This window comes from Chrysemys picta, chromosome 4 (assembly GCF_011386835.1).
Source record: "Chrysemys picta bellii isolate R12L10 chromosome 4, ASM1138683v2, whole genome shotgun sequence".
Classification (NCBI taxonomy): Eukaryota; Metazoa; Chordata; order Testudines; family Emydidae; genus Chrysemys; species Chrysemys picta.
Genome location: NC_088794.1, coordinates 51,123,315 through 51,148,330, shown reverse-complemented (window position 1 = coordinate 51,148,330; position 25,016 = coordinate 51,123,315). Strand labels below are relative to the sequence as shown.

General features: G+C 40.7%; 1 protein-coding gene across 50 annotated transcripts in view; it reads left to right on the top strand.

Moving 5' to 3' along the window:
- PPFIBP2 (PPFIA binding protein 2) overlaps positions 1–25,016 on the top strand; it is a 193,839-nt gene that overhangs the window by 102,682 nt on the left and 66,141 nt on the right. For all 50 annotated transcript variants that reach the window (XM_065594922.1, XM_065594918.1, XM_065594908.1 and 47 more), the window contains 3 exons: positions 2,031–2,123; positions 8,162–8,275; positions 22,356–22,487. In XM_065594922.1, coding sequence (XP_065450994.1) covers positions 2,031–2,123; positions 8,162–8,275; positions 22,356–22,487 — 339 coding nt within the window. The remainder of the gene's footprint in view (positions 1–2,030; positions 2,124–8,161; positions 8,276–22,355; positions 22,488–25,016) is intronic.

The following is a 25,016-nucleotide window of genomic DNA, read 5'->3' as shown; positions in this document are numbered from 1 at the left end:
TTACTTTGCATTATCAACATTGAATTTCACCTGCCATTTTGTTGTCCAGTCACCCAGTTTTGTGAGATCCCTTTGTAACTCCCCGTGGTCTGCTTTGGACTTAACTATCTTGAGTAGTTTTGTATCATCTGCAGATTTTGCCATCTCACTGTTTACCCATTTTTCCAAATCATAGTAAGAGACACCTCAGCCCACAAGAGCTTACAACTGAAATAGAAAAAACAAAGGGTGGAAGATAAGAAATATTATAATCCCCGTTTTACATATCGGAGGGGAGGCAGAAGGGACAGATCTTCTGACTGTGCAAATTGGCAGAGCTATGTTGAAATCAATGGAGATACACTTATTTGCACACATTGGAGATCTGGCCTTAGTGTCTTGTCCATAGTACCATCCTTTCCTGCTGTTGCATAGTGTGGTATCTTCTATCATAGCAATTTGCCGCATGTTCTTCAAAAATTACTCATATGCTCCTGCACCGTCGAAGGCAAAGAGAGTTTTGCAGTTGACTTTCAGTGGAAGCAGAATCAGGCAGTATTTCAGTAGATTGTACTGTTGTATACAGATTGTTCATTTGCATACATTTCACAGCTTTCCACTGTCTTCCTTTCAGTATCACTGCAGACACTGTTGCACTATTGATTGTTATTAAGGCCCATAATTACATGGTCACTGACAATGACATTTAATACTATGTTCTAATTTGACATTTGCTTTTTTCCTATCTGGTCTGCGCAGTGAGTTTACTTTAGAAATCTAATTAAACAGCTGCAGTAGTCCCTGATAAGTTGCTAGCTGAACAAGGTAATAATAACCCATTAACAAGGAATTCATTTTTCCCCTTGCATTGTTTTTATAGTAATTATATTACTTAAAAATGCATCTACTGAGCTGTAGCCTATAAAATACAAGGTAGCTTTTTGTGGTCTACTTCGACAGAAAAAACAAAGTAAAGTATTTGAAGTAGGTTCTGTAGAGTCTTACGTGTTGGAAGAATATTATGTAAGGATTTATTTCTCAGCAGAGTTTTTAAAGCCTGAACTTACATTTATATTGTTAAACTTTAATTTTCTCTATTATAAGCATTATAAGATATTTTTAATAAATCCATAATAATAAAAGAGAAAATGTCATATTTTCCTGTAGCCTTTTCGTGGGAACTTAGTTGCAAAGTAAGCTATACCCTGGAATTACTTTAAAAATGTAAAGTGGATCCTTAAATGGCTTTCCTGCATGAGCTATGGTTAATACGAAGTCTTATTGACTAAGGATGTCAAAGTAGCACAATTCAGTATGCTTCTGTGCATAGTCTTCATGGTTCTTAGTTTTTATCATTTCCACCGATGGGTCCAAGATACAAAGTTTGGTTCTTCAAGTGAATATTTAACATTCCAAAGTTTGCAGGTGTCCAAAGCCAGAGGTTCAGTTAGACTCACCTCTGTTCATTTTCTATAGGATTTGCTGCTTTTCTTCAGAAAGTTGCTGCTGATCCCTGTGGAGGCTGGATCCTTTCATATTTTTGGTCTAATAATAAACATTTATTTTCAGGGGTTCACTACCAGGATGTTCTGTCAAAATATGCACAAATTTGCGTGTTAGCACAAATGAAAACAAATGGACGTCAGAAAGAAATGCCTGCCATGTAATACCTTACCTTAGGCTCACTAATGGCTGATGGTACACAGATTCCAGTTCAGGCCACAATCGGTATTCCATTGAATTTAGAAAAGTGTTAGAAGGCACAAAGGCCAGGAGTGACATGAAGTTCTACTGGATGTCATTCTTGATCTTTGGGTCAATTCAGAAGTATTGATCCCTAGAACTAAGAAGTTATCTAAAATTCTGCTGCACTTAAACTGCTTATGGCGTACCAGATTGCTCTTGGCAGGATCATATTTAGTATAATGTGTGTATTTATTTTGCATTATTGCAACTCCCCTGGTTCTATATTACTTTTCATTATGTTTGCTATTGCTTGACATTTTCGTTTCAATTATTTGTTTAAATTCTTAGTATATCATTATCTTCAGTCTCAGGTGAATCATCTTTCTTCTGCTAACAATGAAACCTATCAAGAACGACTGGCACGATTAGAGGGTGATAAAGAGTCCCTCGTATTGCAGGTATGTATAGTAGCGTACTATCAACATATTTGGTATTCAATGGATAAAAGCTAGAGGGAGTCCTGAAAGAGACATGAAGCCAAACACCTTGGTTCTGTTAGATCAATAAGAATATGTTATGTGCAGAAACATTTACTGGCCATTGAATATAAAATTGTCAGTGGAATGTGAGGAAGGTTTGCAGCTAACCAGGCTGCCCACCAACATGGTTGATATTAGTGTGTAACACAAAGATAGGAGAGAAGAGAATGACTAAGCAAGAAGAAAAATCAGATCATAAATAGTGGACAGGTCAGTTGACTTTATTCACAGCATTCTGTAAAATCCACAAAAAGTACAATGTAGAGTCACCAGATGTGGCCGGTCAAAGAGATTGCTCTGAGTTTGTGAGAGTGTCCCAGTTGGTTCTATGGAGAACATGGTTCTGTGCTAATTTCTATAATTGGCTGGCAACTGGATGTCTGACTCTTGTACCCAATTCTCTCCCATGTTCTTGAGCTTCCACTTCCTCTGTCGTGATCCCACCTGCCACAAACACTCACTCTCTTTCTTCTTCAGTGCCAGACCCCCCGCTGGTGTAAATCCACGGAAGTCAGTGGAGTTATTCTGACATATAGCAGCTGAGGATCTGACCCTCAGGATTTATGACTGAGTATGAGGATCCAGTTGCCCCGCTCTCTTTTTCTATTATAGTTGTTCTTCCATGCATGAGAATATATGATGTGATCTGAGAAGTCCCATAGTTTGTTGCTCAGCAGCATACTCTGAATTCAAAGGTGAGGTGATAGATCCAGTGGTCCTGTGGTTGTGGGAGAATGTGAGGAACTTGAAACAGGAGAAATGAGGGAACTGGAAAGTTGGGATCAAGGGAAAGTTACAGAGGGCAGGAAGAGACACCCTCTGTAGTGGCATGGTTCCTTTACACATGCTCCTTCCACTCTCCAGGTGACATGAGACTCTCCAGCTGTCAAATTCTTCTCTACCCCATGACTCGAACCACAGCCAGACATCAATATCACTGTATTCCCATTGCCCAATCCCTCTTCAGAAATGTGTTTAACATCTGGCTTTCCCAAATCTTGTTTCTCTGTCAAGAAGCAGAGAGAGCAGTAGGTTCCGTGATCATTCCTTGCCTTTCGATTGTATCTGAGCTGTTTTACTTCCTTAAAATCTGAGGGGGTGGAAGAATTTGGCAATAAATCCAGGGGAAAATAAGTCTGAAACCAGTTCAGTTTCTTTCAGGTTTCCTGCTTCCCAGTTTATAAGCTTTTTCAAAAGCAGGGCCTCTGTACCATGTGAATAAGTTTTATTCTTGGGAAAATAAAACTATGCACAAGGTAAAATCAAGCTCCTTGAGTCTTTCTGAATATTTTTCCCCTTTCCTTTACTAGGCTGCACAGTGTCTGTTCTTAAAGCCCAAAGCAGAAGTCTCTCTAGATACACAATCTTTATCTATCCTTTTCCCTCTGCAACTGACTCCTAGTCCACGTATCCATAATAGATGTGGGTTTATATTCTCTCTTATCTCAGTATTGAGCTTCTGTGAATGTGTTTTCTGTTGCATGTGTTTCTGTTCACACTTGCTTTAATTAACTGAGTGACGTTCTCATTACCAATATAAAATAAGCAGTAAACCTCTCATGAGACATACTCTTTTGGTTTGGTTTGAATTCTTAATTCCTGTCTAATTAGAAGTGCCATTGGCAAAAACCTTAGGAGTAAAACTTCTGTTTGAAACTTTGGTTAAAACCATACATGTTTAGTTCTAAGCATTGCTGAGACACCTACTTGGGTTTGTCTACAAAGGAATTTAATAAAATTGCTTCAAAAATTTGTTCTGAATGCTCCCGAAAGCCAGGTCAAAGTTGATTATTCAACATATTAATCTCATTCACTTTCCCACCCCACCTCACATTATTACCTGTTTGTGTTACTGTAGCACTCACAAGACCCCAACCAAGACTAGTGCCCCATTGTAAAAGACCATTGCTGCCCTAAAGCGCTCACAGTCTAAATCAGTGGTGTCCAAACTTCTTAGCCTGAGCCACAGAGTCGCCCGCCCCCACTCCACCCCTTTCCCTAAGGCCCCACCCCCACCCTGCCTCTTCCTGCCCTGCCTCTTCCCACCCCTGCCCAACCCCTGTCCCACCTCTTCCACCCCATTCCACCCCCTCCCCTGAGCGCAGGGCCGCCGAGAGCAGGTTCGGGCCCCAGTGAAAAAAAATTTTCGGGCCCCCCAGCAAGGGCGGACCGGCTAAACAGGACCGACGAGGGGGGGGGGGAAACTGGGCCCCGGGCCCCGGTAATTTGTACCGGCTTCCCCCCTCTCGTCGGCCCTGCTTGAGCGCGCCCCACCCTTGCTCCTCCCCCTCCCACCCAGCGCCTCCTGCACACGTGGAATAGCTGATCAGGATGGGTGAGAAGCGCTGGGAGTGAGGGGAAGGTGCTGATTGGAGGGGCTGCTGGCAGGCGGGAAGCACTGGGGGGAGGAGGAGGAGCTGATCATTGGGACTTTTTTCCCCGTGGGTGCTTCAGCAAGAGGGCAAGGTGAGATGAGGGAGTGACTAGTGCACACTGCTCTCCTGCTATCCCCAGATGGTGTATGTTTTCTTAGGGATCATAGTCTATTGGCACAAGGTTAAGCAGCCTCTAGGCTGCTTAGAGCATTTCTGGTCCACACAGAGCAGCTGGAGATGAAGCAGTGGGAAAGGCAGTGCCCCCTACCTCTACCCTGTAGTGAGTGGGCTGACTCAAACACCTCCACTTTAAATCTTTCAGAGTTAAATTCTCTTCCATCAAGCCTCACCACTGACCAGTGTTTCTCAGTTTTGCCAAATGTGCTATATAGGTTAGAGATGCCACATCAGCCATGACATCCTGCTGTAGCCCCGAGACAGTTTATGGGAGTTCGTGCAAGTGCCTCTTTTCTCCTGTATTGCCTAGTTTTTCAAAGTTCTACCTTTGGGATCTCAAACAATAAACATGTGCAAAGTCAAGTAAGTGAGTTAAAAGAAAAGGACTTTCTCTGTAGGCTTTAGTGGGTTTTTGACGACTTAGGCGTGTGGTATATGCGGGAACATTGCTCTGTGTACACTCAGTGATTCCCAGAGGGACTGGCAGATGTGAGACCTAACAGAGGAGAAACAATGTCGTTTTAACCTACTAATGTGCCTCTTAGCTTAGCTATTGGAACATTCAGCACGTACTTCTAAAGCTGCTAGGATTTTATTAAATGCCTATGCAGGTCACCTTTTCCTTGGGGATTACAGTGTTTACCCAGTTACTCTGTAACCTTTTAAACAGAACTTGCGTTCTCTCTTATAGTGACAGCTGCAGGGAGCAAACTAAAAAGGAGGATTCTATACATTGGCCCTTTTTCTCCCTGTCCCCTTATCTCCACTCGCCACCTCTTTTCTCATCTGTCCCTTTCCCTGCCATCTTCATTTCATGGAAAAAATGGACAACCTAATTAAGTATTTAAGCAGCAGCAGCTTTCCCTATAGAACCCATGTCTCTTGCTGGGAGTGCTTTTCATGCTGCTCAGATGTGCCTGTGTTTGTTGCTCCTTGGGTCACCAAATCTTTCCTTAAAATCCTGCCTACCTATTTATCTATGTTCATCTGGACTCTCCTGGAGCCAAAGACTATAAAGGAAGTAACAGAAAACACCCCTTTTCCTTTCTCTCCCTTACACTTTTGTCTCCCCGTCCTCCCGCCAAATCTCTTCATAGGTAAGGAAAGGTCAACTATCAGACCCCTCCCTCTGCAGCGAATTCAATTGATCATCCTTTCCTTTGGGTTAGCAGGTGGGTTCAAAAGCCTGCAAATATCTAAGCAGTGCCACTTCTTTAGTGCTTAAAGGGCTCTCTGACAAGCAGACCTTTTTTAAAGTAGGTGGGTCCTGCTGGCCCATTTGAAGGTTTTGGAGATCCTCCTCAAGGACAGCCGCTTATCTAGTTGTTGTTATGCTGGAGCTGAGCATGACAGCAAAGGTAAGGATGTGTTTAACAAGAGTTTAGAAGCCTGAAATTACATCCTGTCTAAAGTAATAGCCAGGGCTGAATAAATTCTGAGAATGAAGGCTGAGGTGTTTGTAGCAAACTAAAGCTCCAGGGCTGAAGGATTTATTAGCCCAGGGTAGGGAAAGAGAGTCAAACTCTTGCTTATGATAGCTGATACATATTGAACCACTTGACTCTCTATAGGGCGAGGCAAGGCTATGTAATTAGGGATACAAATTCAAAAATCCTGATGTGAGACTATGTTTTAGCATAAAATTATTTCAGAAGATTTTTAACCATGTTTCTGGAATGACACCCAAGCATTTGGTAGCTCTGCAACACATTCCCGCAACTCAGCAAAGACGTAATTCAGCAAGCTTGGCTGCAGATGCTCCTCTTGTCTGCCAGGGGCCACCATGGTGCCTGCTCTACAGCAGCCAGGCAGCCTCTCCCCATGCTGGATCTGAATGGGAAAGGAGCATCTGGCTGTGGTGGCGGTGTGGGGACAGAAGGTTGGGGGGACCCCAGTACTGGTCCCCACATGCCCCCAACTACACTGAGTTTTGTGCAGCTGCCTGTCCTGTCCCTGCTGTGTTTACCATAAGTGGGTATGTTTACCATAAATGGTTACATGAAAATTAATTGAAAATGTGGAAATTTACTTATTAAATTATTTGTTTTAAACACCATGCTTCAAATTGCACAAAACTTGGCCACTCTGCACTTCATTTCTAAAGTGTTTAAATATCAGCATTGTTATGGATGTGAGAAGGCCTGAAATTTAACTTCCAAAGATGCAGTGCGTGTCTTTTACAATGCATTGTTCTATGAAATCTCATTCATTCCTTTATAGCCACTTTAAGAAAGAAAGAAAGAAAGAAAGAAAGAAAGAAAACTTAAACAAAAATGAACTCATCACACAAATTTCAGTTTGATTTTAATTATATTACTGCCAAGAAATTAGAAGTTAAATCTGCAATTTCATCCTTATTATTTGTTTTTGGGCGGATTGTTGTGCATAAATTATAAGCTCTTTAGGGACTGTCATTTTTGTTCTCTGTTTGTACAGCACCTAGCACAATGGGATCCTGGTCCATAACTGGGTCTCTTAGGGTTACCCGAATGCTAATAAATAATAATAATAATGAACTAATATATAAAATGATGCAGCATGGACTGCATTACCTAGGACTACAGGGTGGATTTTCAAATCTCTGTAACGTTATGCTGAATACATTTTTTGAGTTTTAATAAGTTTGAGTCAAGCTATTGGGCTTTTCTTATTACAGTTTACTCTTTTGTAAACCAGTTTGTACCACCATTCTTACAGTTCCTTAAGAGTATTACTAATTGTTTCCTTCACAGCAATTCATCCCTTGTATTTCAGTTCTTTTGCATTCATGTTTTGGCTTGTAAGGCTTGGAAATTTTTGTGGAGTAGAGCTTTGTCAAGGCTAAAACATGCCTTTTACGTATTACATTCTTTTATAGCCTCAGAAAGCTTTATTGATAGGTAAGTTGTTCTCGGGTTCTTGTAAGAAGTACTTTAATTGGTTAGTTTTCTGAAGAACAGTTTTATTGTTTATCCACTTTAAGGAGTGAAGTGCTAACAGAAGCTGAAATAACAATGCATGTTCTGATGCCACTTAAAACATTAAGAGTATTCTATGCTATTTTTTTTAAAAGAGAGTGTTTACTGTACACATTGGTATATGATTTACTCAGGCTGCTTATACATAGTCTTCCAGAGATGTGTTGTCTTTATTTTTTTTTATTTTAAAACAAGTACAAGAAAGATGACTGATGTTTTTAAAGCAAAGATATTGTGAGACAGGCTTTGAGGTAAGATTCAAAATTTGTGTTTGTTTTGCTAGGCGAAGATGATATGATACTCAGGAATGTGAAACTTTTAAGGACTTTCAGTGACAGACTGGATATAAAAATACATTGTGTGCTGAACTGTTTGGTTAATAAGGTTAGCTGACATTTATTTACAGTAAGTTCAAAAGTGTTCTCCTTGCCTTGTTCTCAAATTACAGGTGAGTGTCCTCACGGATCAGGTGGAGGCCCAAGGAGAGAAAATCCGGGACCTAGAAGTCTGTCTTGAGGGGCATCAGCTGAAACTTAATGCTACTGAAGAAATGCTTCAACAGGTAAAGTCTAGTGTGCGAGGATTCTTATGCAATCTCTTTCAAGATGGAGGAACATGTATGCATGCTTCTGAATCTGTTATGCCCTGAGTAAATGGACATAGAACAGTTTTGTCTCCTTTTATTGTGTCTGTTGCCTTGAACGATATTTTCATAATACATGTTTGTTTTCTTTCCTGGTGTACATGGATTTTACCGGTCTGTTGTATAACACTGTAAGCAGTAGGCATGTAAAATGAAGCCATTGTATAGTATTCAGAATACTCAAATTAAGCTGGAGGAGTGCTGCAGAGATGGTTGAATAACTTGTTAGACAAGTTAAATATAATAACAAAATACCAGTTTCTGTAGGGGTTAATTCTATAATGTGTACTGCTTTAAACTGTGTCCTGCATTCATGTGGTTGGGTTTGAAGTTGAATTTTAAACTTATTTGAGGTTGAAATGAATTAGGCTAAAATTTTCTTTATTCATTTTTATGAGCTTTCTTTTTCTCTTCTCAAAGAGAGCTACTATATAAAGCTGTTTTTTCCTTACTTCTAGCCATGTGCTTACAAAACCACAGTTCACTTTGAGTTTGCTGTTCAACTTAACCCATCCATGCCATTTCACAGCAGGGGATGAGGGAGTAGAATGCACCATAAAGTAAATACAGTTAAGCATTTCAGACAGCAGTGACAGTTTTGGAGTGACAAAGATTATGAAGAAGTTGCTCTCTGCAATTTTCCATGCCTACTGAAAATGCTGAGTATCTACAGGTAATTTAGATTATAGATGTTTAGGAAAAGAGTATCAGAGGGGTAGCCATGTTAGTCTGAATCTGTAAAAACCAACAGAGGGTCCTGTGGCACCTTCAAGACTAACAGAAGTATTGCAGCATAAGCTTTCGTGGGTGAATGCCCACTTCATCAGACGCAAGAAAGCTTATGCTGCAATATTTCTGTTAGTCTTAAAGGTGCCACAGGACCCTCTGTTGCTTTTTAGGAAAAGAGTAGAGAATTTAAATAGATCTTAAAATCAAGGCTGTAGATTTCTAGGGCAAAATTAATTATTGGTGAGCTTATTTGTTTTGATCTTATCCAAGTGTTATATACATTTAGTTTTAGATAATACAAAATATGTATGACTTTAAATTATTACTGCATTGTCTTCATTTATATAGACATTCTCCATGTTTATGGTGATAGTGTTTCTGGTACACAAATATTAGGTAAACAGTGGCAGTCTACATATAGTAAAGTTGGATCATATCTCTCTCTAAAAGCACAATTTTCATATGCACATCTTAGCCAACATGATTTCTTCGTAATGTTCATAGTCCCAAACTTTTTAAGCTGCGGGAAGTTGGATTCACCCATATAAACTATGCTAGATTTTGAAAAATGCCAATTTTAACACCTATGATTTTCTATTCAGAAGGTGAATCTCTGGAAAAGAATGGCAGCTATTTAGAATGTGAAACATCAGAAATAGAATACAAGCATTCCTAGTCAGATCTGAGAGGATTTTTTTTCTAGATCAGTGGAGGTGGAGTCCAGGTGCTGGGGGAGTGGGGCTTGGTGGGACCGGTGGTCTGAATGCAGCTGGTTGGGGCTCAGTGTGGTGGGGGTCCAGGTGTGGGGGGCTTGGCGGGGTGGCACAGGAGGGGTGGGGCTCAGTGGGGTGGAGGTTCAAGTGCAGGGTGCTCAGGAGTGGGGGTCTGGAAGTTGGGCAGGTGTGGGCAGCTCCCCATACAGTGATCCCTCCACCCATGGCTGGGGAGCAATGGGGGCAGCCAGGGAAGATTCCTGTGGGTGGCTCTCACCCAGTCCCTGCCCCAGGAGTGGCCTGTGCAGGGGAAGAGGAAGTCTCTCTGCAGCTGGTGCCTGGAGCACAGCAGGCTCCACCAGCCGGGGTATTCCCAGTCCTGATCATCCCTGGCTCCAGGATCACTTCAACAGTGAGTGAGAGAGACAGAATCTTGCACGCACGCCTAGTCGCACCCCCGGAGGTGGTAATTTATGACTGGGTGTTGGAACAGGGGTGCTGAGAGCCATTGAACCAAACTGTAAACCCTGTATATGATGGAAATCACTTCAAACCAAGGGGTGCGGTAGCTTCTTGGCTGCTCCTGATTCCCAAACTAGGCACGCCTGCTCAGGACCACTGCCCGGGAGGGGCATGTGATTCAGTTATTCCACAGGGAAAGAGTAAAATCTGCCGGGGACATTAATTCTGCCCTTGCACAGTGGTGCAGAATTCCCCCAAGAGTAAACATTATAGCCATTTAACTCTTGCATAAACTGAAGCACAGAGACTTTTAGACCCTGATTCTGCAATGAGTTACATATCAGTGGGCCCTAACATCTTCACCGAGCTCACTGCATGATCAGGCCCCAAGGGGTTTAGCCAGGATCATACCACAAAGCAGTGAGAGAGGCAGGAACAGATTGCAGGAGACCTGACACCAAGTCTATTATTAAACTATTGCATGCAGTATTTGCTTTGTTTAAATTAAACCTACACATTCTATACGTGGTCTGCGTTTTTGTTACCACTTCCATTGTTTCTGGGTGGGAGCGTACAGTAAGGATAGGCATAAACTGGTGATTTATTTATTATTTTTTCAAACAGCATGTAGGACAGGAGTCTCTTTATGAATTAAACATTACAAAATTTTATCTTCAGTTTAATTTTCCAGACACTGACTTGTTAATTTAGGTCCCAACTGTGCAAAGATTTATATATGTGCTAAATTTTTACTATGCAAGTTTTAGATTTTCAAAAGTAACTAAGGGAGGTACAACTCCCCTTGCCATTCAGCGATACTTGTGCTGTTATTTCCCTTAGGTGTATTTGAAAATACCAGACTTAATTTATAGTTGGATTGCTCAGCTACTGTATGTTGAACTGCATTGACTCTGTCTTAGTGAATGTCAGTTCACTTTCTCTGTCTTTCTTGTGTTAAATAGTAAATGAAAAGGAAAAGATTATTCCCCATGCTTGGAAAAACTTAACGTGTATTAATAGAACCAATCTAAGCCAAAATGCAATGTGGATCAGCATGTTCACTGTTCTGAAAATAACAATAATGTATGTTGTTCCAGAATGTGCTCTGGCTTTTTAATTTTATTTTCTAACAGATAATACAATTTGAGTTTCTCCCAATGTTACTTGTGCTCCAAAAGTGCTACACTTCGATGTTGCCTATTTTTTTTTATTGAGCTTGCTTAAGTCTGGTTTAATGAAGTTCCTTTAGTAAGGGATCTGATTATATCACTGTAGCATCAGTATGTAATGCTACCCTAAAAATACATGCCAGCTGAACCCAGACTAGCAGAGACTCGCCCACGATGTAAGGGTGGGGCCATTGGCTAGAATCCTTTTGGCTTATGATTTACGGGTGGTTATTTTGAACTCTGCTTTATAGCTATAGTGCAAACACTTTACAAACAGTGGTTTAAAAATAAGCTACTCTTCGTGTATTAGTATTATGCAAAATTTCCTTCCGTTTCTTGTAGAGGATGACAAAGCAGAGTGTAGTGGATCAGCTCAAGTGCTGGAGAGTAGACTGACATGCGACTGTGTCAAGATCAACTTCTCATGTTTTCTTGAAGAAACTTGTAATGATGGTTCTGCTTTTACTAGGGCTTGATTCATAGCCTAAGAGCTGTACCAGGGATCTGTTTCAAAGTCCATTGAAGACAATAGGAGTCTTTGAATTGATTTCAGTTGGTTTTGGATCAAGCCTTAAATTTAGAAAACATGTATTCTGTCTTGTGAGGAATGAAGAAGAGGATCATGGGTGTGATTGGGGTATTTTTTCTTTTTCTTCTTCTTCTTCTTCTTTTTAAACCACTTAACATATAGGACTTTTCAAAAATCCATTGAAATCAGTGGAAAAACTTCTCTTGACTTTAGCACTTTGGATAGGCCCTAAATATATGTCCCATTCTGACTCAGAGGAAATTCATCCTGAAGTGCTGAGAGTTGCTTAAAGTTTGTTTTGAAGTGTGAGTTCAATACTAGAGATTCCTGAGTCTATCCTCTTTGTCAAAAATAAATAAATAGAAGAGAAGAGAGTTTTGGCAGTTCCAGTGCAGGTCTTTGTTTTAGACAAGCTTTAGTTCATAGATACATAGATAAACATTTGGTAGTTATATTGTCTATCTGTAGGTAAATTATAAAGGGTGAGGCAAGGTGCAGAGTCTCTGCTCTGACTCACTATTGAAGATTGTCTATTGTCTAATTAGCCTTGGAAGCCTATCCAAGATTCACCAAGTAAATGAGTACAAACAAGGCTGTGGTAAACTTAATCTTCTAAGAGCAAGAAGGACTTGATTCCTCAGGGCTAGTCTTGGTTTTCAGCATGTTGTGCTCCTCCCTCATATCAGTCCCAACGCCTAGCCATGCTTTGACCATTTGATTCCATCTGTCATCCATAGCAATCCTGCATTTGGCATATGATCAGCAATAGTCAATTCAGAGGACTCCGTGTAGTTTGTTCAGATAGTCCCCATAACATTATGACAAGAGGTGTTTCCCACGAGGTCTATTGCCAGAGAGTCTTGGATCAGTCAGACTGTCTTCAGGACACTGTCGCTTAAGAATATAACTAGAAAATAAAGATCTGAACACAAATGGGTCTGAATTTATGTTCTTTCTCCTCTTGGGGTGAGATTCTGGCCAAACCATTTCATAGGTTTAAGAAGCAGGGGGAGGGTGTATGAAACTCTGTCCTCGCTTGTGTTTTTGAAAGGGCTGGCCAGGATACAATTGGAGAGCATGGTTCCCCCCACAAGCACTAGGGGGCTTAAAAAATGCAGGGAGAAATGGTGCAAGGGCATCAACTTTTGTGTGTGATCCACTGTAGCCTGTAATTAATTCATTCTCGCTATCATCTTTCCTGTATACAAGTGGGCCAGATTCCTATCTCAGTTACAGTGGTGTAAATCTGAAATAACTATTCGCCTCATGGGGGTTTTGCTGCCCAGAAAGGGTCATACTGTCAACTTTCAGTTAGCCAAGATACCAGAATGTAGACTAGGGTTACCATACGTCTGGATTTTCCCGGACATGTCCGGCTTTTGGGGGCTCAAATCCCCGTCCGGGGGGAAATCCCCAAAAGCCGGGCATGTCCGGGAAAATCGGGAGGTCAGCCGGGCCCGCGGGGAGCCGGGTCAGCCGGGCCCGCGGGGAGCCGGGTCAGCCGGGCCCGCGGGGAGCCGGGTCGGCCGGGGGCCGGCGGGGAGCCGGGTCGGCCGGGCCGGCGGGGAGCCGGGCCCGCGGGGAGCTGGGCCGGCCGGGCCGGCGGGGAGCCGGTCAGCTGGGCCGGTGGGGAGCCGGGCCCGCGGGGAGCCGGGCCCGCGGGGCCGGGAGCCGGGGGGTGCGCCGGGCCGCCGGGGGCCGGCAGTGCTGGGCGGGCCAGGGGTGGTCGGCCGGGGCCGGCACCCCAGGGCCCGAGCCGACCCAGGCTGGAAACGCCGGGGGGCCAGCCTGGGCCGCGCCTCCTCCCCCCACACCCTCCTTACCTGTTTCAGGCTTCCCGCGAATCAAATATTCGCGGGAAGCAGGGGAGGGGGTGGAGACTTTGGGGAGGGGGCGGGGTTGGGCGGGGCTGGGGGCAGGGCCGGGGGCCGTGGAGTGTCCTCCATTTGGAGGCACAAAATATGGTAACCCTAATGTAGACAAGTTTCAACACTTCTTTACAATTTGCAGCAAGTACTTGCAGTAGCTGGCTTGGTGCAAGAGTTTTAAATGGGGATATATTCAGTGCTTTTTTGGTTGTTAGTAAGTTTATAGCAGCAAACTGGCTAATCACGTGGCTATTTGCATAGGTGAGCATTGCACATGTTTTGTTAGTTTGCATTTAATATAGATACTTCTGTTCTTCACACATATATGCAAAGACTATTCAAATAGTCCGAGTATTGGTAAGTTCAGTGCTTTCCATTTGCTTAGCTATATAATGTGCAAATGGTGAATCAGAGAGCTGTAATTCTCTGTCTGCTACTGTTTTGCACCATTTCATGGAGATTACACATGTGCGTTGCTCTCAGCTGTGTTTTGAGTTAAGCCAATATCTTATTTCTACCACAGCTGACACACAGCACTTGAAAAGTGCAGTCCTCATTAGTGGTGGTTCTTGCTGAATTTTGCTAACCAGGTAGGTCTCTAACCATTTTGTTTCAAAACTGATTTAAGTAAAGATTAAAAATACAAACTGACTCTTCAGCAGAGTATTTCACACAGTGTATTTGTGCAGAATAGTTTTTCTTACCTAACTGAGAATCTTCTCTATGATTTCTCTATTAATGTATATCATGACTTTCCTCCTATTCCTGTGGGCTACTGAATATCCTGGAACTTACTGTACTTACTTTATTTTGGGCTATATAGACACTCTGCAGAGGCCTTTTTTCTAAATTATCCTATTTCATTTAAAACCTCCTTATAACAATTTTACAAGATCTGTGCTTTTCCAAGCCAGCTAAATCTGCTGTGTGAATTTGAAAGTGAGCAATAGCACATGCCCAGATTTAATTGGAATTATTAAAAGGCATGTTTTAATGTAAAAATCAAAAATGCTAATTTATACAATGTACTCTGAGCATTTCAGAAATAAATCTGCATTTAGAAATAGGATGCATGTTTTAGGTTTGCTGTGCATTGATCTGCGTGGTGTACATAATGTAACAGCTTGTGCATGGTTTTTCTTTATAATAATTCTGCTCTGGAATAATATTTTCTTAGTTTTAAGAGGTAAAAGTCACTTTTTAAACAAGTTACTTTGTTGACCAGTTAAAAGAAATACTAATTAAATTTTAGAAACAAGACATCTTTGTAGAATATGTTCTATTTTTACACTGGACTTTGGCTCTTTAAAGATCCTCCTAAAACCTCTGTAGCCCAAATTACCCTTCTGCATCTCATGTATATCTTTTTAACTTGAAAACCAACAACACAAATTTGTATTTTCTTTTCTTACAACTGCATATTTATTCAAGCTGGTTTCAAATTGCATTTATACCACTGAAGTACTCTATAATTTCTCTGTAACAAAATGAGTTATATTCTGCTGCTTAACTGTTCACTAGAAGCATCTGCTAGAAGATGAAAGTAATTGCTTCCAGATGTTATCCATTTCAAGAACTTTAAACTGTGCTTTATATCAAACCAAAAGTTATAGACTTTCTAGATCCAGGACAGAACCTCAGCTGGTGTAAAATAGTCACTTATTACATTGACTAGCACCTTATTGCTCAAACAGAACCATTAAAATCAACATCGGACTACTGAATGGATAAGATAAACTGTTCTACACGAGTAACTGTAGCAAAACCTTTCATAAGGAAATACTATACAGTGTAGTCTAAAGAAAGATCTTGTGTTGCATCGATGCACAGGTTTTTGATACAGAATTTTTTTTAAAGTGGTGTTCTTGCTGTATAATGGTCCTTAACAATAATAAAGAAACTTCAAACTGATGTCAAACTCAAAAAGTACTTTAAACATTTCAGTTAAGCAGTCAAACTAAAGTTTATATATGGGAGCCAAAGTGCAACAGTTGCAGCAGACCTGGTGCTCTAGCCTTTTTAAAATGTTGTTGATTACTTCATACCAAGTTCACAATAAGATACAAAGCTACATAAGAACGACCATACAGGTCAGACCAATGGTCCATCTAGCCCAATATCCTGTCTTCTGACAGTGACTGGTGCCAGATGCTTCAGAGGGAATGAATGAAACAAGGCAATTATCAAGTGATCCATCCCATTGTCTAGTCTCAGTTTCTGGCAGTCAGAGGTTTAAGGATACCCAGAGCATGGAGTTGCATCCCTGACCATCTTGGCTACTAGCCATTGATGGATCAATCCTCTGTGAGCTTATCTAATTCTTTTTTAAACCCAGTTATATGTTTGGCCTTCACCACATGGCAACAAGTTCCACAGGTTGACTGTGCACAAAAAGTACTTCCTTATGTTTGTTTTAAAACTGCTGCCTATTAATTTCATTAGGTAACCCCTAGTTCTTGGTTTATGCAAAAGGATAAATAACACCTCCCTCTTCAGTTTCTCCACACCATATCTATGATTTTCTTTATGTATCCCCCCGTTAGTTGTACTCTTTTCTAAACTGAACAGTCCCAGGGCTTGTGTACACATACAGCATAGCAGCGCAGCTGCACCACTGTAGCATTCAGTGAAGAAACTAGGCTTCTCCCATTGGCATAGGTATTCCATCTCCCCGAGAGCCGGTAACTATGTCGATGGGAGAAACTATGTCGGGGGATAAGTTGGTATAACTGCATTGCTCAGGAGTGTGGATTTTCCACACTCCTGAACCATGTATTGGAGACCAAGCCCCAGACTTTTTAATCTCTCCTTGTATAGAAGCTGTTCCATATCCCTAATCATTTTTATTGCATCTCTCTGTACTTTTTCTAATTCTGTCTTTTTTGAGATGGGGCAGTACTGCATGCAGTATTCAAGATGTGGGCGTATCATGGATGTATATAGTGGCACTGTGATATTTTCTGTCTTACTATCTTTCCCTTTCCAATGATTCCTCACATTCTGTTAGCTTTTTTTGACTGCTGCTGCACATTGAGCAGATGTTTTTAGAGAATTATCCATGATGATTTGAAGATCTTTCTTGAATGTTCACAGCTAATTTAGATCCCATCATTTTGTATGTATAGTTGGGATTATGTTTTCCAGTATGCATTATTTTGCACTTATCAGCATTGACGTTTAACGGCCATTTTGTCACCTAGCCTTGAGAAATCCCTTTGTAACTCTTTCCAATCAGCTTTGGGACTTAACTATCTTGAGTAATTTTGTGTCATCTGCAAACTTTGCCACCTCACTGTTTACCCACTTTTCCTGACCATTTATAAATATGTTGAACAGCACAGGTACCAATACAGATCTTTGTGGACCCTGCTATTTCCTTCGTTCCATTGTATAAACTGAACTTAGATTTCTACGCTTTGTTTCTAACCTTTTAATCCATAATTTACTAATCCATGAGGGGACCCTCACTCTTATCCCATGACTGCTTAGTTTGCTTAAGAGCCTTTGGTGTGTGTCCTTATTAAAGGCTTTCTGAAAGTCCAACTATACAATATGAATTGGACCTCCCTTGTCCACATGCTTGCTGACATCCTCAAAGAATTACAATAGATTGATGAGGCATGATTTCTCTTTACAAAAGATGTGTTGACTCTTCCCCAACATATCATGTTCATTTATGTTTCTGATAATTCTGTTCTTTACTATAGTTTCAACCAGTTTACTGGTACTGAAGTTATTTATTACTGCCTCTAATTCCTCTAATTACTTTTAAAAGTAACCTTTAAAAAAAATCTCCATTATATCAGATGTCCTCAAGTCTTCTGGTACAGAGCCTGATTTGAGTGATAGATTTCATACTATAGTTAATAGTTTTGCAGTTTCATCCTTGAGTTCCTTCAGAATTCTTGGGGAATACCATCTGGTCTTGGTGACTTACTGCAGTTTAATTTATCTGTTTGTCCAAAAACTCCTTTATTGACATTTCAGTCTAAGCCAGTCCTTAGATTTGTCACCTAAAAAGAATGGCTCAGGGGTAGGAATCTCCCTCATATCCTGTGCAGTGAAGACCGATGCAAAGAGTTCATTTAGCTTCTCTGCAATGGGTTTATCTTCCTTGAGTGCTCAGTTAGCACCTCAATTGTCCCGTGGCCCCACTGAATGTTTGGCAGGCTTCCTGCTTCTGGTGTACTTAAAAGGTAACAGCAAATTTTTTTGTGTCTCTTTTGCTAGTTGCTCTTCAGATCTTTTTTTGGCCTGCCTAATTATGCTTTTACACTTGACTTCATAGAGTTTATACTCCTTTCTATTTTTCACAATAGGATTTGACTTCTAGTTTTTAAAGGATGACTTTTTGCCTCTAACCACGTCTTTTATTCTGCTGTTTAGCCATGGTGGCATGTTTTTGGTCCTCTTGTTTTGATTTGCAGCATACATTTTGTTTGAGCATCTAGTATGTTGTTTTTAAATGGTTTCCATGCAGCTTGCTGGCATTTCACTTTTGTGACTGTTTCTTTTAATTTCCATTTAACATGCTTCCTCATTTTTGTGTAGTTTCCCTTTTTGAAGTTAAAATTCTAATTTAAAGTTACAATAGTAACTGCGCCAGTTTGGGGTGATAAATACTTCTGGACAGTGATCCTTTACAAGATGCTGTAGTTGTGGTGCTTTATCCTTGCTTTCCAGGAAGACTGAAAAGTGTAAGGATAACTTTTATGTTTTATATATTATAAAGGTTTTGGCTCACAGTTTTGAAAACAGAATTTGTGGTGTAAAAATCAGTCACTACTGAAATGATATATTGAGTAATTCTTGGAACAAAGTTTCTGAACAACATTACATCAATAAAATATTAAATGATAAATACTGAAACAAACAAAAGAGGAAATAATCAGATGTAACTCAGTGAAATAATTCAGTAGCAGACAGATGCAACACCTTGAGGGCTGCATAGGCACAGGCATAAAACACGCTGTTCCTGTTCTGTTTATTTTCCTGTCTGTGCCCAAATACCCTTGGCAATGTCAGCAGGAATGGGCACAACTGTGGGGAAAGTGAGTGGTTTAGTTACTTGCTGCTGCAGCTCAGATGACAGTCAATTACTATTTTTAATCCAGACAATATTCTCCACCAGATTAAAACAGTGTTGAAGTGGATTAAATTTGGGTTCTAAGTAAATAGTGACTGTATAACTTTAAAATTTTTGCTTGCTTTGGTTTTTCAAAATCCTTCCTTGGTTCTAAACCATATTATACATACATAATAATTTTGAACCAGATTCTGATCTCAATAACATCAGTGTAGATCCAGAGTAGCTATGCTGACTTCAGTGAAATTCCTCTGGATTTATCCCATGCAAGTGAGATCAGAGTCTAGCCTCCTTTCTTTAGTACCCCATTTCAGATTTTGGGTAAAATTTTCAAAATATGCCTATGTGGCATTCTAGCTGACATTCTATTTTTAAAGGTTACTTAGGTACTTGAGACCCATTGACTTTAAACCAGGTTTAGGCTCCTAAAAGTATACATCACTCTGGAAAATGAGACAGCGGTATACTTAAGTACCTTAGGTGCTTTTGAAAATTATATCCTTTGTCATCTTATTTTCTTGGCTTTGACTGCCATGGAAATTGAAAGGCGTGAGGAGATAAAGCTTAAGAAATGGATGTTTTCCAAACATGACACGAGACTGGTATGAGAATCACTTTTGCTATTTCTATCCAAAGCATGCCATGCTCTGCCATAGATTTCTAATACTTCAAAAAATGAACTCAGCTCGCTTGCTTAAGCAAAAGCCTTGGCCAAATGTTTCTAGTTTAGTATGTGGCTCAGTTTAGACATTGTCTTCTGTGCTGGATTCCAGTTAGATCACATCACTTTCCATTCAACATTGTTCACTTTGCAACATGCATACTCTTCCAAAATTAACAGTTGCTACACTGTGCAAAGAAAACTTTCAGGGTACATTTCATGTGATAGGAAAGAAGTTGCCTGTCTCTGTTAACGCAGCAACAGAAGTGGATTTCTTGGGCCTTTTGTAGGATTCCATGTTGTGGAACATATATTTTGCTGAATAATGCATTGTAAAAAGCTTTGTCAATCTAAATCATTTCATTGTAATATTAAAATCAATCTCTGTCTGGGTAAGTGTTCTGGAATTCAGGCACTCAGCCACAGGACTGCAGAAAACTCTATGAAAAGATTTTATCTGATACACTGTTTTTTCTATTGTGTCAGCTGAAGATTTGTGTAGGATTATGTGCTTGTGCTTATTCAGCCTCCACATACTCCTCCAGCTTGATGTCTTGGCCATGAAATAGCTCAGACACAAACATTCTCCTGAAAAAAATATTCTCTAGTATCTTACATGGAAGAACATTTAGGAAAAATAGCTGCAAAATTCATTGACATCCTTGGAGGGATACACACAGTGGAGGGGATAAAAAAGGCTGCTTTCCTCTTACGTTTACAGTCAAGTTGCTTGATTTTTCTGCAATAGCAAAACAATCTCTTTTCAGCTATTTTCTTCTGCATAGAGCATTCTGGTGAACTTGAAAATGTTTTCACTCTAATATTTTAATAAATCTGTCACAATTCCAGTAATAACATATATATAATAGTTATTTTTTCCAACGGTAATAAATGCTTATTTCAAACTTGTCTGCAATGCCACATGTTTTTTAAATTATAGACAGCGAGTGCATCAGAACAGCCATACTGAGTCAGACCAGTTGTCCATCTAGCCCAGTATCCTATCTTCTTACGGTGGCCAATGCCAGGTGCTTCAGACAATGAAATAAACAGTTCAGGGCAATTATCAAGAGGTCCAGTCCCATCTCCTGGCAGTTGGAGATTTAGGGACACCATGGGGTCGCATTCCTGACCATCTTGGCTAATTGCCATTGATGGACCTATTCCCTGTGGATTTATCTAATTCTTTTGGCCTTCATCACGTGCCATGGCAACAAGTTCGTCAGCTTCACTGTGCATTGTGGGAAGAAGTGCATCCTTATGTTTGTTTTAAACTTGCTGCCTATTAATTTCATCAGGTGACCCTTAGGTCTTGTGTTATGTGAAGGGGTTAATAACGTTTCCCTATTCACTTTCTCCATACCATTCATGATTTTGTAGACCTTTCTCTTTTTTTGTAGACTCCCCTCCTTTACCTTGGTCATCTCTTTTCTAAACTGAGTAGTCCTAGTCTTTTTAATCTCACCTCGTATAGAAGACGTTCCATACCCCTAATAATTTTTGTTACCCATCTCTGCACCTTTTCCAATTGTAATATATCTTTTTTGAGATCGGGCGACCAGAACGGTATCCAAGTGTGGGCACACCACAGATTTATATAGAGGCATTATTTTCTGTCTTATTATCTATCCCTTTCCTAATGGTTCCTAACATTCTGTTACCTTTTTTGACTGGCACTGCACATTGAGTGGATATTTTCAGAGAACTTGCCACGATGACTCCCAGGAGTAACAGCTAATTTAGAATCCTTCATTTTGTATGTATAATTAGGATTATGTTTTTCAATGTGCATTACTTGCCCTTTCAACATTGAATTTCATTTGCCATTTTGTTGCCCAGTCACTCAGTTTTATGAGATCCCCGTGTAACTCTCTGTCTCCCGCTTTGGATTTAGCTATCTTGAGTAATTTAGTATCATCTGCAAACTTTGCCACCTCACTGTTCCAAATCATTTATGAATATGTTGTACGGGACTGGACCTAGTACAGCTCCTCTGGGGACCCTGCTATTTACCTCTCTCCAACTGTGAAAAATGACCATTTATTCCTACCCTTTGTATCCCATCTTTTAACAAGTTGCTGATCCATGAGAGGATCTTCCCTCTTATCCCAGGACTTCTTACTTTGTTTAAGAACCTTTGATGAGAGAACTTATCAAAGATTTATTTAAGTACATTATATCAACTAGATCACCGTTGTCCTCATGCTTTTTGACAGTCTCAAAGAATTTTAATAGTTTGATGCATGATTTCCCTTTACAAAAGCCGTGTTGAGACTTGCCCAACATATAGTATTTATTTATGTCTGATAGTTCTGTGATTTACTATAGTTCAAGCTATTTGTCTGGTACTGAAGTTAGCTTACCGGCCTGCAATTGCCAGGATCGCCTCTGGAGCCTTTTTTTAGCTAGTCTCTAATCATCTGGTATAGAGGCTGATTTAAGTGATAGGTTGCATACCTCAGTTGTTAATTCTGCAATTTCATACTTGAATTTCTTCAGAACTCTTGGGTCCTGGTGAGTTATTACTGTTTAATTCCTGTTTATTTTTTTTTAAATCCTTAAAAGTAAAATCTTCTTATGGTTTACAGTAAGTTACAAAACATTTTAATTATACTTTTGAGTGAATGTGGCTCTTAAATAAGATATAAAGTCATCTTGAATCTGTATTGAAAGTGTAAATTCCTTGGGCAGGGACTTTTGTCCACATAAATGTTAGTAATACATTAGTTCACTGCTAGTGTTGTATTCAATAATTAGGGGGAAAACTCTGCTGTTCTTTCAGGAGCTGCTAAGTCGAACGTCACTAGAGACTCAGAAACTAGATCTAATGGCAGAAGTTTCCGACCTGAAGATTAAGTTGGTTGGCATGGAAAAGGAACAGAGTGAATATGAAGAGAAGCAGAACAAAGCTGAGGTGAGTCTCACTTAGTTCCTTGTTTATTTTCTGATGCTCAGTCTCATGCATTATCCTCAAAAAGAAGAACAGGAGGACTTGTGGCACCTTAGAGACTAACTAAATTTGTTAGTCTCTAAGGTGCCACAAGTCCTCCTGTTCTTCTTTTTGCGGATACAGACTAACACGGCTGCTACTCTGAAACCATGCATTATCCTGTAGTTCTGAGAAGCACTTGAGCTGAAATGCGTGTGCAACAGCCGCCTACCGCTTACAAAGCACTGTCTGTACTTTTGGTAATGTGCCCTAGATGCTACTGTATTTGTGTTTTCCTTTTCATACTTACTAATGTCAAAGGTTACTTTGCCACTTTAGTCAGACCCAGAGTCCATTCCAAAAGCATGCATTAAAGTTGTTCATCACGTAACCCTTCCTCTTCCACGGAGCTGTGGGAGGGAGGTGTAGGAATCCTTCCAAAGGCAACAATGCAGTTCTGCAGCTGCTGCTGCAGTTTCAGGTCTACCACAGCTGATGTGCCCCCCATTTGTGTGGAGGGAATGGCTGGAGGCTCAGCGCAATCGTGGCCTGGTCCCATATAGCAGATCTGTACTGGTTCCGAAGCAGTCACGAACCCCAGACCTGGGGGTGGGAGGGCAGGATTTTCCCTTATGTGGAGGAGGGGTGTGTTTCTCGCAGTTACACTGTAAATGTCAAATGAAGAGAAATCTTGGTGAAAAGAAATGTCTATGTTGGGACAAATACTAGACCCTACTGCAGATGTGGGAGGCAGTGGGCACAGCAGAACCTTTGTTTCTAGCACATGGGGTGAGGAGGTGAATCGGATACTGAGACCCTGCAGGAAATCCACTCTCCAGGCACATCACAGAGCACAGCTCCACAGAACTTCCCTGCACCTCAGCCAGGGGCGGGAGCTGTGCCCCTAACAGAATGGAGCTCTGCAGTAGCCTGTCGGGTGAGGATTACAAGGACTATATTCTGGGACTAAGGTTTGCACTCTACTGCACCAAAAAAATGTTTTGTTCTAATTTTACTTAGAAGAAATTTGAAATTCAGGTTGTGTAAAATATCTGTCCTCTGTAATGCTTCCAACAAACTGTTGGACACATACTGACTGTACGTAGGTTAGCTATGGGAGCTGTAATTTACTGCCCACTTCTAGGTTTGGAATTTGGGTTTTTTGAGCTTCCCAAGGCTTCTGAAACTTTGAAAGTGTTAGGGGGGATAAATTCTGGCAGTGGCCAAGTAAGTAACAGCAGCCCCTTTATCATCTATGGCCTCCCCATGATTTTTCACTCAGAACTATCAGTGTTTTAAGTGTAGAATCCCATGTAACCCTAAGGTCTAATCAGGTCTGTGTAATCTACTTCACAAGGAAATCGCCAAATCTCTCACTAAGGGGTAAGTGCTCCCAAGAATCCAAACACCCCATCAGAATGGGGTAATCCCATCTCCTTTGGATTGTGTCAGGAGTTTTCAACAGGGGGGTCATGACTACCTTGCCCTATCCTAAATGATAGGAAAGGTTCTAGTTTGGTGGGAACGGTTGAGAAACGTTGGGTTAAAGTATATGCCAAACTGTCAACTGCTCTAGGGTTGGTAGACCTGACCCCCACCATAACCCCAATGTGAGGGTCAGTTTGATCCTGGCTGCTGAGAGACCACCACCCAAAGTATATCCAAAGTAAGAAAAACTGAGACTGTGACCTGTGCTTATGTTTGAAGAGTCACGCTGGAGCCCACCTGGTTGCTTCAGAGAGCCAAACCTGTGCAAACCAACACTGACTAAGCAAAATAACTATTATGTACATAGCACCCACTAGTAACTGAATCTGTTAAATGAAATTGAAGCTGCAATAAACATTTGGAACAGGCTAGGTGCATGGGAGTGTGGGTGAAGATGCAGGAGGCAGAGCGGAAAGAGGCTGCCTTCACCAGCCACTGCCTTTTCTGGGGAGCACCATACCATCTGCCAGCCAATCACTGTGCTCTAGACTGGGGCTGGGATTGACCCAGGTGGGTACGACCTTGATTGATGGGACGCTGTGTTGACACTACCCCCAGAGGGTACCCCCAGCACCAATGCTATTTTACTCCATTTATTTATTCTCTAGCTAAGCCGTTTTAAATTGCCTGCAAATTATATTGCATATTCAAACTTGCCTCTTGCAATTGGATTTTTTTAAATTTATTTTAAATGAGTATCAAAAACACAGGATAATTCAACTAAAACATATATGTAATTTTTAATTCTGTGCTTTTATATTTTAAATCAGCTGTTTCCTATCAGCTAGATGGAAGTTATTAAATTCTATCTCTAATATTAGGGGAAGATAAGGCAAATTAAGATATACTTCTGGGAGTGATTCTGAGTTTTATCTCTCAAATCCATTTCACTTTGTCCTGCACAACATGAAGCTGTGGTTTGGTTTTGATTTTAGTTAGTAACAAAGAGTCTGAGTCTCACTAAGCTCCCCTCAAAGGTATTAATTTCACATTGAATGCCACTTGTCACTGGCTCTTCAAAAGCAC